Source organism: Phyllopteryx taeniolatus, chromosome 7 (assembly GCF_024500385.1).
Source record: "Phyllopteryx taeniolatus isolate TA_2022b chromosome 7, UOR_Ptae_1.2, whole genome shotgun sequence".
In the NCBI taxonomy this organism is placed as follows: Eukaryota; Metazoa; Chordata; class Actinopteri; order Syngnathiformes; family Syngnathidae; genus Phyllopteryx; species Phyllopteryx taeniolatus.
This window is the reverse complement of record NC_084508.1, coordinates 14,455,772-14,470,956: the sequence shown is the minus strand read 5'-3', so window position 1 is coordinate 14,470,956 and position 15,185 is coordinate 14,455,772. Positions and strand designations below refer to the sequence as shown.

The window sequence follows — 15,185 nt, the reverse complement described above, 5'->3', positions numbered from 1 at the left end:
ACTACATGTTCCATAACCAGGCTGACCTGATAAAGATTCATTTTTCAAAATGTCATCAATCATACAGTTTATTTGCGTTTGTTTCAACTTTATTTGGAGCGTTATACAATATGTCAAAGAAAAAGCTTTTGAATATTGACATTTCTTTACGAGTTCTAAGTATTCCAACACTATAAATTAATCTAAATATGTATGAAGTGCATAAATCATCATTGAACTGAGCAAATACCTTGCTTGCTATAGACAATGTTATTTGGTGGCAGTTATTGACATGCTTTTATTGATTTTACCTACCAATGTTTGCCGTATGAAATGCTATGAAAGGCACTGCAGAGGGGGGGGGGGCACAGTTCATCTTATGACTTTAATTTCATAAAATTGCTTGGAACTAGGTTGCAAACCAGATAAAACCCCCTTCCCTGTCTTACTAATATAACCATAGAATGTACAATAACTAGGGATGGAACATAAAAGTAGTTCATTAAAAGTAAAATGCCTGTAAAACTATACAACTTGGAGTTTAACCAACATTTTCGAGAAAAATATGCCTTAAAAATAGATTACACATTTTAAAGTCAAATCGCATGACATCGCAGAAGCCTTTCATATATTACACAAGACTTAAGATCAGTGAGCACAAACATATGTTTTGTGCTTTCTGTGCACAGAAGGATACTAGCGATGACAAAGAAGATAAGTGTGATGGTGACCATAAAACAGAACTTGTGACATATAAAAACGTTTTCGGCAATGTGTTGCTATATTCAGGGCTTGTTTAAATTTGTTATTCCACACACAACTCTTCCAGTTATAGTGTACAGTCCTCCTGGAACAGAAAAAGGATTTCCTTTCATGATTTCCACAATGTAAAAAGCGTAGAAATTCCCACAATTCCTGGGATGCTGAAGTTAGATATACTCAACTACTATAGATAATCAACTAAATGATGCAGACATATTTTATTGAATTTAGCACTTTAACTCAATTGTGTGATGTGTTCATTGCAGTCCGCCCTTGTAGTTTCCCTGCTTATATTTGAAATTACTAGTGTGCTTCCCAAAGTGTGTGTAGATAGTTTTTTTTTCTGATATCCACAGATGTTCCATTATTTGCAAGTACAAATTCAGTGCAGACGTCGAGACAGACATGTTAAAGCTTTCTTTGATTATGATAGAAGTTGTATTCGTGTTCACTGTCCTTCCTTTATATCCCTTCCAATTTTCTCTCAGTACTGTAGTGTAATGTTCCCTTTTATTTTGTACATGCATACAGTACTTGACTTGAGAAAAGGTTTAGATTAATGAATTTATGAAGTACATTAGTTTTATATGTCAGCATCCAAGCCATGCAGCTACTCCCTGATTAGTCAAAGATGCTGTTGAGAGGGTTGTTTTCCTGGCCTGTATGCGGGGATAAGACTCCAATCACTTAACGTTAGTGCTTCCTGTGGAAGCTGTAAGTGGATGAGCTTCAAATGTGAAAGTAGAACATCCATTAGTTATTCAAATTCTAAAATCTTGCTTTTTCTCTTTTGTGGCTATTTCATAGCATGCTGTTAATAATAAAAAAAATTGTTTATGTTTTCTTAATACATTTATGAAGTAACAGTTGATCTTCTGTGGGTGCCCTTGTATTAGCAGAATACGTGATGCAAGCTAACTAGTGGTTTAGCTCTGTCTTGTGGCAGCTGGGGCGAGATATTGTTTGACACTGTGGTGCTTACCCCATCTGTCTATAATCACATGCATGCATGCTCATCAATGTGTGCTACAGCTACCTGCTAACCTTGTGAAGTGGCAGGATTTGTGAGTATATGTATATAAACTCCAAAATCCAAACTTCAAACTGAGAAGCTTGTGGGTGATCAACAACAATTTGAGACCACTCCATGTATTTAGAGGAGGACAAAGTAAGTAGTAATTACCTCCAGGAATCACAAAAAAACATAAGAAGAGATGTTAGTTTTGACCAAAATGTGTTTGCTTGATTGTTTTTTGGTCAGATTTCAGGACAACAAATCTTAATAAACGTGATACTTTTATTATACTCCATGAATTAACTCATTAATATATGTATTGATAGAATATTTGTGAAATCACCTTTGCAAATCCATATAAGAAATAATTGACCTTTCTTTCCTATATGGATTTGAACAACATACACTGGATGGTTTGTATCAGGTTTGCTACCTGCCATCAGTCCTTCTAACATCTCACATAGTTTTTTTAAGCCTTGAATTCAGAAGGGTAACACACTCCCATTTCACTTCTCCCCTATGTGTTTGCGTTTACTTTGACACAACTCATCAATTCTGTCTGTGCCGCATGAGTATCTTCAACATACATATCCATGTTGCCTGGATATAAATCAGATGAGACACAGATGAAGCTTATATTTAGAATGACTGTCATGTAGTCATCTACCTACCACCCGGTTATCTTATAGACAGCTTTGAGAATTGGAAGCGGGCAAATAATTCCCATTGGACTAATTATATTTCCACTCATCATCTTTTCTCTGTGGTTAGTATGTAATATGTCTGATATGGACGACTGAAGCCTTTTGTGTCAGTTGGTCTTTCTCATGCTCAACTGCCCTCTGTGGGGATTGTTTTGGTGTGATTAACTTGTCAATGTACCTACATACAGTGGAAGAAGTACATATATTACAGTATACAGTATTATGAAATTGAATGTTACCCATTTTTGAAGAAGATATGCATTTTAGCACTTTGCTAAAGCAATGTCAAAATGGGATACTGATAAAACGATCCCTACTTATGTAAAGTCTTATGCTTCTGCAGGGAACCTTGGTCGTGTTGACTACATCAGTGAATTTGAGTTTGACCTTTTCATCCGGCCTGACACCTGCAATCCCCGGTTCCGCGTCTGGTTCAACTTCACCGTGGAGAATGTCCGAGAAACACAGGTTAGTGTTCTATATTTTGAAAGGCACTGAAGGGGTTCAGTCATTTAGAAACTCAGCATCAAATTACTGTATAAGCCACAATAACTAATATAGTCATTGTTTATATATTGTTCAATCATTATATATTGTTCAATAACCCCATATCATGAGTCTATGCTATATTTGTTTCTGTCTAAATGTTAAGTTTCTGTGGCAAAGAGTACAGGATGTATGGATAGCTGTCAAAGCAGTAGTTCACCGACATTCATAGGGAGAAAACACTTTTTTTTCGATAGTTGAAGGAAATGTAATCAAAAGCTCATCTCTGTTAGGAAGTCTCATTTATTGTTCCACATGTGGTGCCAATTTCTGTTCTGACGCAATATTGTTTTCTATACATAGTCAATAGTTATGCTGTTAATATTCTGTCATCCAGCAACATTGCAGGTAAACGCATACTTTTAATTATTTGAATCAAATTATGAACATAAACAGTATTTTTTTGTGATGCAATGTGTAGGGAATCAATTGGGAATCACATCAGTAACATTATTTAAAGGCCACATAATTTAATGAAACCTAATTTAACATTGATTGTACACGCTGTCAAATTAAACTTTCCTCCCATCTATTCGTTAGTTGTGTACAAAACAAGTTTTTTTTCCCCCCACTGAATTGAGGGAATCTTCTTTTTCCTGCATCAGTTCTTGTCACAGTCTCCCGGGGTGATTCTGCCACTGGCAAACTGCAAGCTTTGTGATTGGTGGACATAGGTGGTCACATGGCACAGAGATACACTGTATGTGATGAGAGTTAACATAGCTTGGGGAGGGGGCACAGCAGGCTGTGCTATTTAAATATGACTTTGCTGGATAAGAAAAAGGTAAAATTGGAAACATTGGCAAGAAATCCTTACTTTTGTGATATCATTTTTCATGGATAATCTTGTCGGGCTTAGATAAAAACAACAAATAGAGACAATGCTAAGGAGTAGCGCAAGCACAAAGAAAGCAGTGAGTGAGTGAGTGACTGAGTGATTGAGTGAGTGAGGACGATGCAAGCGAAAGAAAATCAAATAGATTGGGATACTGAAAACGGCAAAAATAACGATGAATCCTCACCATTCTGTTGTGCCTGTCTTCCTGTGGAGTGTTCAACACGCCCTATCTGAGCCTATCAGGCCAATCAGCCCATCTCCCTGCAGTGCTGTAGTCAGCACTAATCACATTTTATGGCTCTGAGATGAATGGGATGCCCCGACTTGGAGCTGAATCGATCCCAGGGCTAGATAGGCCAGCACCGGCAGCCTGCAGCTCGGGCCAACAGGATATTTGCTGCTGTGGAAAAATGACAGAAAGTGCGTGGGAGAGACTGGCAGAAAGGGGCTCGGGAGGGGAGTTCACATAAAATGCATAATAATGTTACACATTTAAGTACATACAAATACATTATACATAATCACACATTCAACTACCTGCTTACATATTACAAGAGTGGATAACAACAACTGCCATCTGTTTCTGGGAAAACTACCTCCTTCATAGAATTGTTTTTATCTGTCCAATGACCTTCTTCAAAAAGACCACATTGAATTAAATCTACTGCAGATGACGCTTGTTTTTTTTCTTAATCTATGTACACAGTATATTGTTGTATTAGATTACAGGTGTCAAACTGGTGGCCCGGGGGGCAGATCCGCCGCGCAACATCATTTTATGTGGCCCGCGAAAACAAATCATGTGTGTCGACTACATGTTTCTTGTGAAAATACCAAAATTGGTGTCTTTTCTTGTGTAATGTTGAGATATTGCAAGCATTTTATGTTACCAATCACCTTTTTGAAATAAATGTAATAATAGTTGAACATTTTTTATTGGCTTCTGATTTTAAAACTAGTTATCCATCAATTTGTTGTGTATTTGTCATTACATGAGACAATATTTTATATGGGTTCACAGTCATAATGGCCCTCCGAGGGAAGCCATAACTACAATGTGGCCCGCAACAAAAATTAGTTTGACACCCCTGTGAATTAGATTGTGACCCCAATTTCCAGAATTCACATAGATTGTTAAAAATGATAATATTTGCACAGTATGAGTGCAAAGATATAAAATGGGAAATTAAAGAAAGGATAATAGAATGAGTATGTTAAACAGCTAAGTGCAGTTATGTGAGGAGATGCTGTTCTATGGCGATATCAGCCTGGTTCCAGGGGAGAACCAGGCTGGTGGAGTGTTTCATCCAGCTAAGCCTTGCTAACTCTCAGCCTGAGCCAGGGGAATGGGGAACAGTAAAAGCCCGTGATATTGGAAGTGAGATGGCTATTTTGAAGGAATGTAAGCTGGTGAAACAGATTTGGTCTGCCTCAATCAGCTTAGAAGCTTTGTTGAAATTGGCTTCACCGTAGCACCGGTTATGATGGATGGTTGGCTGGATGAACGTCCCCTTTTTATGTCTTATTTTTTTCTTCTTATTTGCATTTCCCAAACCACTTGCACACTTGAAAATAATCATACTCGTTCTGGTTTAGTTGGTAGCAATGCATGGGCAAAACACTCAACAGTGCCCAATGGGCACATTACACAGTACCTACTCTGCTCAAAACTGTCTCTACTTGCTACTGATGCGTTTCCATTGACAAAACCAGGTATTATAAGGTAGTGTGAGATACTATTTCTAGCACTTGATACCGTATGGGTGACGTGAACCACTGCTGGCTGCTCATTGGTCCAGCAGATTCAACATCTAAAAATGTTCCTTACAGCGTGGTAAGCAGACTGAACAAAAGGCTAAGTTTGACTATCGGCTATTCACATTGTAGATATAAACGTCTTTCTGACTCGTCGTAATTACATTTTGAATATTTGGAATTTTCATATCTACAATTTAATTACATGGAATTTAGTCTTGTTAAAACTTAATTTAGGACAAATTATGTCACTTTTGCTATTCATATGTATGGCATTTATCATTATAGATTTCTACAATTCAGTTGCAGATATCTATGACACCATTTTGACTAGTCATAATTCCAGTTAGCAGGCACAATGAACGACTGGTAAGCACATCTGCCTCACAGTTCTCAGGACCTGGGTTCAAATCTGGCCTCGCCTGTGTGGAGTTTGCATGTTCTCCCCGTGCCTGTGTGGGTTTTCCCCGGGTACTCCGGTTTCCTCCCAAAAACGTGCATGGTAGGTTAATTGAAGACTCTAAATTTCCCGTAGGTGTGACTGTGAGTGTGAATGTTTTTTTGTTTTTGTTTATATGTGCTCTGCGATTGGCTGGCGACCAGTTCAGGGAGTACCCCGCCTCTCGCCTGAAGATAGCTGGGATAGGCTTGAGCACACCCGCGACCCTAGTGAGGATTAGCGGTTCGGAAAATGAATGAATGAATGAATAATTCCAGTTAGAGGTACAGTATTTATAACTTCAGTTCACCTAGTTAAAACTTACTCTAGGATATCTGAAAAGGGACCTGTAGATATTCAAATGAGGTGAATTAAAGATACAATATCTTGAACTGAAATTACGATTAAACAGAATCAAAATGTAGATATTGCTAACTGGAGTTACAGATACTATATCTACGATTCAGTTGCAGAAATCCATAATCCACATACTGGATAACTGCAACTGCATTGTAGATACAGTATTTGTGTTGACCCAATTGAGAAACCCAATAAATATGAATGGCAAAAGTGACGTAGTTTGTCCTCGGCGAAATGATGTTGCGGATATCTGAAAGGACAATTATGAACAGGAATGTTCTGTAATGTTCTTTACGACTAGGCAATATTGAGTTGCAGATGTCTGCAACGTGCAATATAGCTGCATGTTAAAAGGGCATGCCATATACCATGGCAAACTCTTACATGACAAGAAGTAACTACAGTAGAGGCTTGTTCTCCTCCATTGTTGTTTGTTAGCATGTCTTGTTCCCACTGTTGCATTCAATGGTAGGGTTTTAAGTTTCATGTTTTTTTTCTGTGTTTAATTGCAGTTTTACAGTGGACTAAAATGGCCTGGCATGTGTACTGTATCCAAAGAAAACATTTCCATTTTTTCTTGTCATGAATATTTCACATTTTATCAACAATGTTTTTATTAATGTAAAGTCCCATTTTAAAGAAACTTTCCAAACTATGAATACATCAGGCGGGACACAGTGTCTGCTTACTTATATCTTAAAAAAGTTTATGTTCTAAGTCGAAAGTGAGTGAACCTCAACAAGCAAGTTCCTGCTAGCCCCATTGCATTTCATCCTCTGCCTATGTTATGGCCAGAAAGCAGTGGATGAGTTGATATGACAGCCCATTGGGCAAGTTGATATGCCATTCCATTCTGCTGTAGGGGTGTGCTAAATGTCAGGCTCCGTGAAGGGTACGGCTGTGAGCTATTATCATTGGGGCCTTCAGGGAGCCATTCATAGAAGGCAGCCAGTAAAACCTTGCACCGAGCACCTTCAACTCGGATGATTTGTAAGCCTCACTTGTCCAGCGAAAGCACAGTACAGAACGGTTACTCACCATAACCAGGGAAGAGGATGAACTGGTGCACAGTATTCCATTTTGTACCTTCAATTCCCAATGGGCTACCCTTGCTTTAATGTTGGAGACATAGCCCACTTAATATAATTCATCATCAGTGACATTACGCAGTCTGATACACTCGATAAGTTAGATATTGATTATTGAGCATGTAAGGTTTTCTTACATCCATCCATCCATCCATTTTCTGAGCCGCTTCTCCTCACTAGGGTCGCGGGCGTGCTGGAGCCTATCCCAGCTGTCATCGGGCAGGAGGCGGGGTACACCCTGAACTGGTTGCCAGCCAATCGCAGGGCACATAGAAACAAACAACCATTCACACTCACAGTCATGCCTACAGGCAATTTAGAGTCTCCAATTAATGCATGTTTTTAGGATGTGGGAGGAAACCGGAGTGCCTGGAGAAAACCCATGCAGGCACGGGGAGAACATGCAAACTCCACACAGGTGGGGACGGGGATTGAACCCCGCACCTCAGAACTGTGAGGCTGACGCTCTAACCAGTCGGCCACCGTGCCGCCAGGTTTTCTTACATTGTTTGCATAATGCAAACCAACACTCCTTGTTTACAGTAGCTATTATAACACCATATAACACAACTCCCATACATTATATGAACAAAAGGACACCTCGCCATTATACCTACAGCAAGAGAAAATCGAGGAACATATGGAGCTCGCCTTTTGAAGTTATAACAGCTTCCTATTTTCTGGGAAGACTTAAAAGAAGTGTGTGTGTGCGCGTGTGTGTGTGCGTGCATGCGTGCATGTGTGTTTGCGTGTTCATCCAGAAGCTTGTTTGTGGGGTTCAGAGGTCACTGATGTTGGAGGGTTTAGTTCACAGTCTATGTTCTTGTTCATCCCAAAGGTATTTGATGGGATTGAGGTCAAGGCTCTCAAGTTCATCCAGTCCTAAATCAGCTTTCAGGCAAGTCTAAAGTAACATTGTCTGACTCCGAGAATTGTGAGAAATCATTATGATGGTGTGATCCCAATAATTTTTTTTCATAATTAGACAAAAGCTAGAAGAGAGGATACATTGATAATATGGATTGGACAAGGATTAATTGTTCATTATTAGACATTTTTATGTAATTATTATTCTGTAATTTGTGTGGAATTGGTTGTTGATAGATTGTGCCTTTGACTACATTGAGGTTAAAGACTTGACGACAGCCATTCGAATGCTGTAAACTTTAGAGACTGTATGGGAAGTTGAGACCTCCACTTTGTCACAACACCCCTGGGCAATAATATTATATATATTATATATTATATTCGAGGAATTTCTGGTTCACCATCCGGCGTCTCGGGAGGGGGAAGCAGTGCACCATCAACACTGTATAGTGGGGATGAGGCGTTGTTGACCTCGACTCAGGACGTTGTGAGTCGGTGGTAGAATACTTCGAAGACCTCCTCAATTCCACCGACACGCCTTACAATAAGGAAGCAGAGTCTGGGGTCTCTGAGGTGGGCTCTCCTATCTCTGGGGTTGAGGTCACCGAGGAGGTGAAAAAGCTCCTCTCTGGTAAGGCCCCAGGGGTGGATGAGATTCGCCCGGAGTTCCTAAAGCCTCTGGATGTTGTGGGGTTGTCCTGGTTGACACGCCTCTGCAACTTTGCGTGGACATCGGGGACAGCGCCTCTGGATTGGCAGACTGGTGTGGTGGGCCCCCTTTTTCGAAAGGCGGACCGGAGGGTGTGTTCCAACTACAGCTTCCCCGCTAAAGCTACTGCCCCCTCGATGAAACCTCGGACAAGCGGAAGAAAACGGATGGATTGATGGAAAATATTTTGCATACAAAGTACAACCCCAATTCCAATGAAGTTGGGATGTTGTGTTAAACATAAATAAAAACAGAATACAATGATTTGCAAATCATGTTCAACCTATATTTAATTGATTACACTACAAAGACATTCAATATCATTTAATGAACATTAAATGATATTTAATGTTCAAACTTACATCGCTTACATGCAGTGATTTCTCCAGATTCTCTGAACCTTTTGATGATATTATGGACCGTAGATGATGAAATCCCTAAATTCCTTGCAATTGTACGTTGAGGAACATTGTCCTTAAACTGTTCGACTATTTTCTCACGCACTTGTTCACAAAGAGGTGAACCTCGCCCCATCTTTGCTTCTGAATGACTGAGCAATTCAGGGAAGGTCCTTTTATACCCAATCATGGCGCCCACCTGTTCCCAATTAGCCTGTTCACCTGTGGGATGTTCCAAACAGGTGTTTGATGAGCATTCCTCAACTTTCTCAGTCTTTGTTGCCACCTGTCCCAGCTTTTTTGGAACGTGTTGCAGCCATAAAATTCTAAGTTAATGATTATTTGCTAAAATCAATACATTTTTATCAGTTTGAACATTAAATATCTTGTCTTTTTATTGTATTCAATTAAATATAGGTGTAGCATGATTTGCAAATCATTGTATTCTGTTTTTATTTATGTACGTCCCAACTTCATTGGAATTGGGGTTGTACAATAAATATAATGTTTAGGTTACATTACGTTTTCTGCCAATAAAAATTAAGCATGTTAGCTGTGGGTCAAGATTCTCATCATACTGTGAACATTCTTCCACCATCTTTTCTGCATTGTCCTTCAGCAGAGACACGGGGGGGGGGGGACAGGCAACCGTCTAACAATATTGAGTGAATGTTGTCCCATCATCGCTGTAGTTACGTAGCAACGATAATGCGGGACAGACAGCTGGTTGGTGTCAGTGACGCATGACAGGGGTCCTAGAGGGTCATAAACCTCCAACTCTGTGATTAGCGTTGACTTTCATTTTTCTTTTTTTTTAAAAAATTTATTATTATAATTTTTGTTGAGGTCACAGTTTGATTTTTAACAGACAACACATCACTTTTCCCATCCTTGTCCTTGCAGTGCATACTACGGCAGAATGTAGTGGTGGGTAACTTCATAGCTGCTTCCTCTCGCTAAATTATCCAAAAGATTTGGGCTTGTGTGTCTCTGCCAAATGGTTTATCAGTTAAAACATAAAGTTTGGATTGATTAGTTTTAAACAGGATGGGAACTTCTAGAAAGGTACAGGGCACCAGGCAGTTTGGCAGGAGGTGTAGGGTATCTTGGATAACCTTCTTCTGTAAAAGAGGAACTTGGGCATCCTTCCTCATTGTCAAGGCTGATGCTCCCCAGATCACTCCATAATGACATGGACAAAAGGATATGACGACAGCACAGAATGGATTTTTTAAACCGTCGCCCTGATAGCGGAATGTGTGTTTCCTGGGTTATCACTGCTGACACAAGGTTCCTTATCAAAGTTAATTTCCCTATTTTAAACTTGATTGACTTTAAAAGGAGGCACAGAGCTGATGGTATGTTTTCAAATATTTCAGACTCACCATTTGCATTCATTATTGTGCTTCTTAAATCAGGTTCGGGGAACTGTAAACGTTGAAAGTAACATTTAATTTTCCATCCATCCATCCTTGGACAGTTCGCCAGCCATTTGCAGGGCATATATAGACAGACAACCATTCACTCTCACATTCACATCTAAGGACAGTTTAGTCTTCAATTGACCTGTAACACTCATGTTTTGGGGATGTGGGAGGAAACCAGAGTATGGAGAGAAAACCCACATACAATTTTTGCTTTGTATATTTCCCTTTACAAGAGAGTGGATCCTCAAAACTTGTACAGTAATACCTCGTTTACTGTGGGGGTTATATTCAAGAACACCCCCGCGACAGATGACGAGGTAGCGACCATATATTCATTGTATAATTTATATTGATTTTAAAGCTTTATGCATAACACCAATACTACATGCATGTGAAGTGCAGGTATTATCCTCTTGGGGTCATAATCCTCACATTCTACACGACTGTATCTGTGACTATGACTGAAAAGGCGGGCCCCGGCCTCTTGAGCGGCGTGGGTAACAGCGAATAACAGGATAGAGTTGGCTGGCTGTTAACTGGCTAATCTGTTATGCCTGGATCAGACTACAAGAGAAATTTGGTCTTTTCACGATTGCACTGTCAGACTACTGCCATAAAATCTTGCCGTATCTCAGTCAGACAGTGGCACCACTACACGACGTGTATTCCGATACCACCGTATCCGGTCATTTACGATCACTGGGCTTTATCTTGTCAAATTTAACACTGTCGGGGAGGTGGGACCAGAAAAGGTGTCACCTTTCACCGCAACCGGATGTAACCGTTACTATGATGACAACAAGGTGTTGTCAAACAATGGATCGCCACGGCGTTGTTTGGGGGGAAAAAAAGAACAAAAAGAGGGGGAAAAAAAGGTGAAGCATCACTGGGTGCTTTGGAGAGGGTGTTTTGGGCTGTCCATTTAAGGAGGCATTGAGATATGTTCACGTACTTTTAAATGATACGGCAAGCAGGCAACAAAATTTTATGTAGCCTACCAAGCTAGTGCTAGCACTAACGTTTGTACGTAAACATGCCGACGTTCTATCGAATCATGCTCCAAAGCTTTGGTAAACATTGGTTTGTGCGTGTGAATGAATGTTTACAACGGTGACCAAGTACAGTGTGTTGACAACGGCAAGCACGGGAGGCGATGCACTGGTCACAATATGCAATCCTATTGGTTGACGTCAAGGTTGGAGACTATGTTGACTATGTCGTTGATATGTCACACTACATGGAAAAAAAATCAAATCAAACATGCTTGACTTTTCATTTTGGTGTTGTAGGGCTTTAGTATGGCCAAATCGTGCTGGATTATGTCACACTACAAGAAGTTTTGTCGTTCCCGATAAAATATGTCGGGCCTGATCTGGGGAAATCGCCCACGATAGCAAATCGGACCAATATTGGGGCTGAAATCCTGTAGTCTGAAGTTAATAAAGCATTTTTTAAACATGTTTATGATGGTTGAACAAGTTAAAATGTCGCTTAAAAAAATTCCTAACGGAGGTTTTGGGATGGCAATAGTTTGACTTTGGCATAGATTTTTATTGTGGGAACAATTGTTTGCTTCTTTTGCAACATAGAAGTCAACCAGCTTCAAGAAACAGGCTGTGTTTGATTTCGGAGGTTCCACTGTATTTGTAATGGCAGAAACAGACTGAGAATGTTCTCTTTTGCAAAATAAAAAAATAAGTTCTCAGACTTTTGCATATACGTTATACTATGTGCAATAGAACCATTTGCAGTTGTAATACATGTTTTACCAGAATTTCTGGAGTGAGGTTGGTGTGTCTGCCATCAGCGCAGCCATCAGTGAAGTGTTCATTCAGAGTCCAGTTGTGTGCCAGTGTGATATGCTGCCAATGTGCACCAATTTTCCAATTCAAGGCGCAGGGTGCAAAGTGCTGGCAGAGTTGTTTTTTGTGGCTGCAGCTGAATATGCAAACAAGGGCGCCGTCAGAGAAAAAAATAATACATGATAAAGATGTGCTCTATTTCTTATTATTAAAGAGTTGCGTTTTACTTTGAGTGTGAATTAAACTTGTTCCCGTAAGCAGCAGTTAAGGAAAAATGCATTCAATTGAAAAAAAAATGTAGTTATTGCTGCATTTGTAGAGAGAGAAAAAAAAACATACTGTATATATACCATTTCACTCTTATGAAATGGACTACAATCTCCATGAAATTGGAACTGTAAACTTGTGCCCCTGGGTTGTTTCTTAAAACCTACTTGGATAAGATAAATGCAAACATTCACTTCAGAGTTCAAGAATTTGTACAAATACTAAATGGAATATCATGAATGCAATTTTTCAAGGTATAAATACCCTGAAATGAAAATAGACTAATAATTTATTGATTATTATGACTGTATTGGCAGGGTGCCAGCACATGCAGTAGTCTAAAAGAAGCAGCTGTTGAGACAACCGTGGGAAAAATAGATTACAAATATAATAAATGGTCATTGGCATTGGTGTTCAGAGCAATAGCCACTTTTGGGGGAAAAAAAGAGTTACGAATAGCTTTAATTTCCAGACATGAGAAATGCATTGGAAACGCTGAACTTTTTATTCCAAATCAAAATTGAAATTTACCAAATGTGTTATTCCTTTGCAGAGAGTGAAAACCCTAATATTTGACGGTTACAAAAAAGCAGTGACTGCACAGTGTTTATAAAAACAAAAACAAAATATTACTATTATATTAAAATATTACTATTATATTAATATTTTTAAACAGCCTAATATTTCTTTTTATACACGTTCTGCAAAATAATATTACTTTTGATGCAATTTTCTCCATGTATCCATTTGAAATAGTAAGCACAGAGCTCCCAATGTATTTGCGTGTAGGAAAAAGCTATTCAAATGCAGTGGTTCTCAACCATTGTCAACCTGGGACACAAATTTCCCTAATGTTGCAAAGTCGCAAGGCACTTTTATAGAAGTTAAAAGCAATAAAGAAAATGTTTAAAAATACCTTTTAAAAACATATGTACAGTATATTATATTATAAATATTTTTTTTGTTTTGTCGTGATATTCATGTTCATGAGATGATATTTTAAGAGTTCAGTATGATTTATAAATACCCTCAAATTAAAACCAAAAGTCTCTAGTTAAAGCACAGCTTATTCTTTTCATTTCAAACCCATTGTGGTGGTGTTTAGAGCCAAAAATATATAATAATATATATGCATGTATCTCTCTCTCTCTCTCTCTATATATATATATATGTGTGTATATATATATATATATATATATATATATATATATATATATATATATAATGTGTGTATATATATATGTGTATATATATATATATGTGTATATATATATGTGTATATATATATATATATATATATATATATATATATATGTGTGTATATATATATGTGTATATGTATATATATATATATATATATGTGTATATATATGTGTGTGTATATATATATGTGTATATATGTGTATATATATGTGTGTGTATATATATATGTGTATATATATATATATATATATATATATATATATATATATATATATGTATATATATATGTGTGTATATATATATATATACATATATGTATATATATATATATATAGAGAGAGAGAGAGAGAGAGAGAGAGAGAGAGAGAGAGAGAGAGAGAGAGAGAGAGAGAGAGAGAGAGAGAGAGAGAGAGAGAGAGAGAGAGAGAGAGAGAGAGATACATGCATATATATTATTATATATTTTTGGCTCTAAACACCACCACAATGGGTGGTATACTTTTTTGTCCTGACCCATCCGTTGAGAAACACTGCTGTCATCATTTTAAGCTATAGTCACTTTCATCAAAAACAAAAAACATTGCTTATTTTGTAAACATCTCTGTGGATATCAATGCAATACATTGCCAATCCAATCAATGCAATACATTGCCAATCCAATTACTTAGACTTTATTGTATTTCAAATTCATTTCAATTATAAATTTTTTATGACCCTAGTGATATTGTACAAATAAAGACACAAAAGTATTTGTAAGGTTTCCCAAGGAAGCATGGTGTGGTGGGTAAGGCCCTTATGGAGCTTCTGTGCAACTGCATGAAATGATGAGCCTGGTGTCAGGGGCATGGATCATCCTTTTTCACCGAGTAATGAATACAGATTGCACACTGGATAGAGGGCCTCAGCAATCTGCTGCTCCACAAATGAAACAACTGCCATTCTAATGAAATAGTCTTTTCATGCCAGCACACCCGTCACCGCAGCCTAAATTCAATTCCAGACCCACAGATTTGCATGTAGGGGGAT

At 38.4% G+C, this 15,185-nt stretch overlaps 1 protein-coding gene across 2 annotated transcripts in view; it reads left to right on the top strand.

The window, feature by feature from the left end:
* Positions 1 to 15,185, top strand: part of agbl4 (AGBL carboxypeptidase 4) — a 364,986-nt gene that overhangs the window by 26,910 nt on the left and 322,891 nt on the right. For both annotated transcript variants that reach the window (XM_061778955.1, XM_061778956.1), the window contains exon 3: positions 2,804 to 2,928. In XM_061778955.1, coding sequence (XP_061634939.1) covers positions 2,804 to 2,928 — 125 coding nt within the window. The remainder of the gene's footprint in view (positions 1 to 2,803; positions 2,929 to 15,185) is intronic.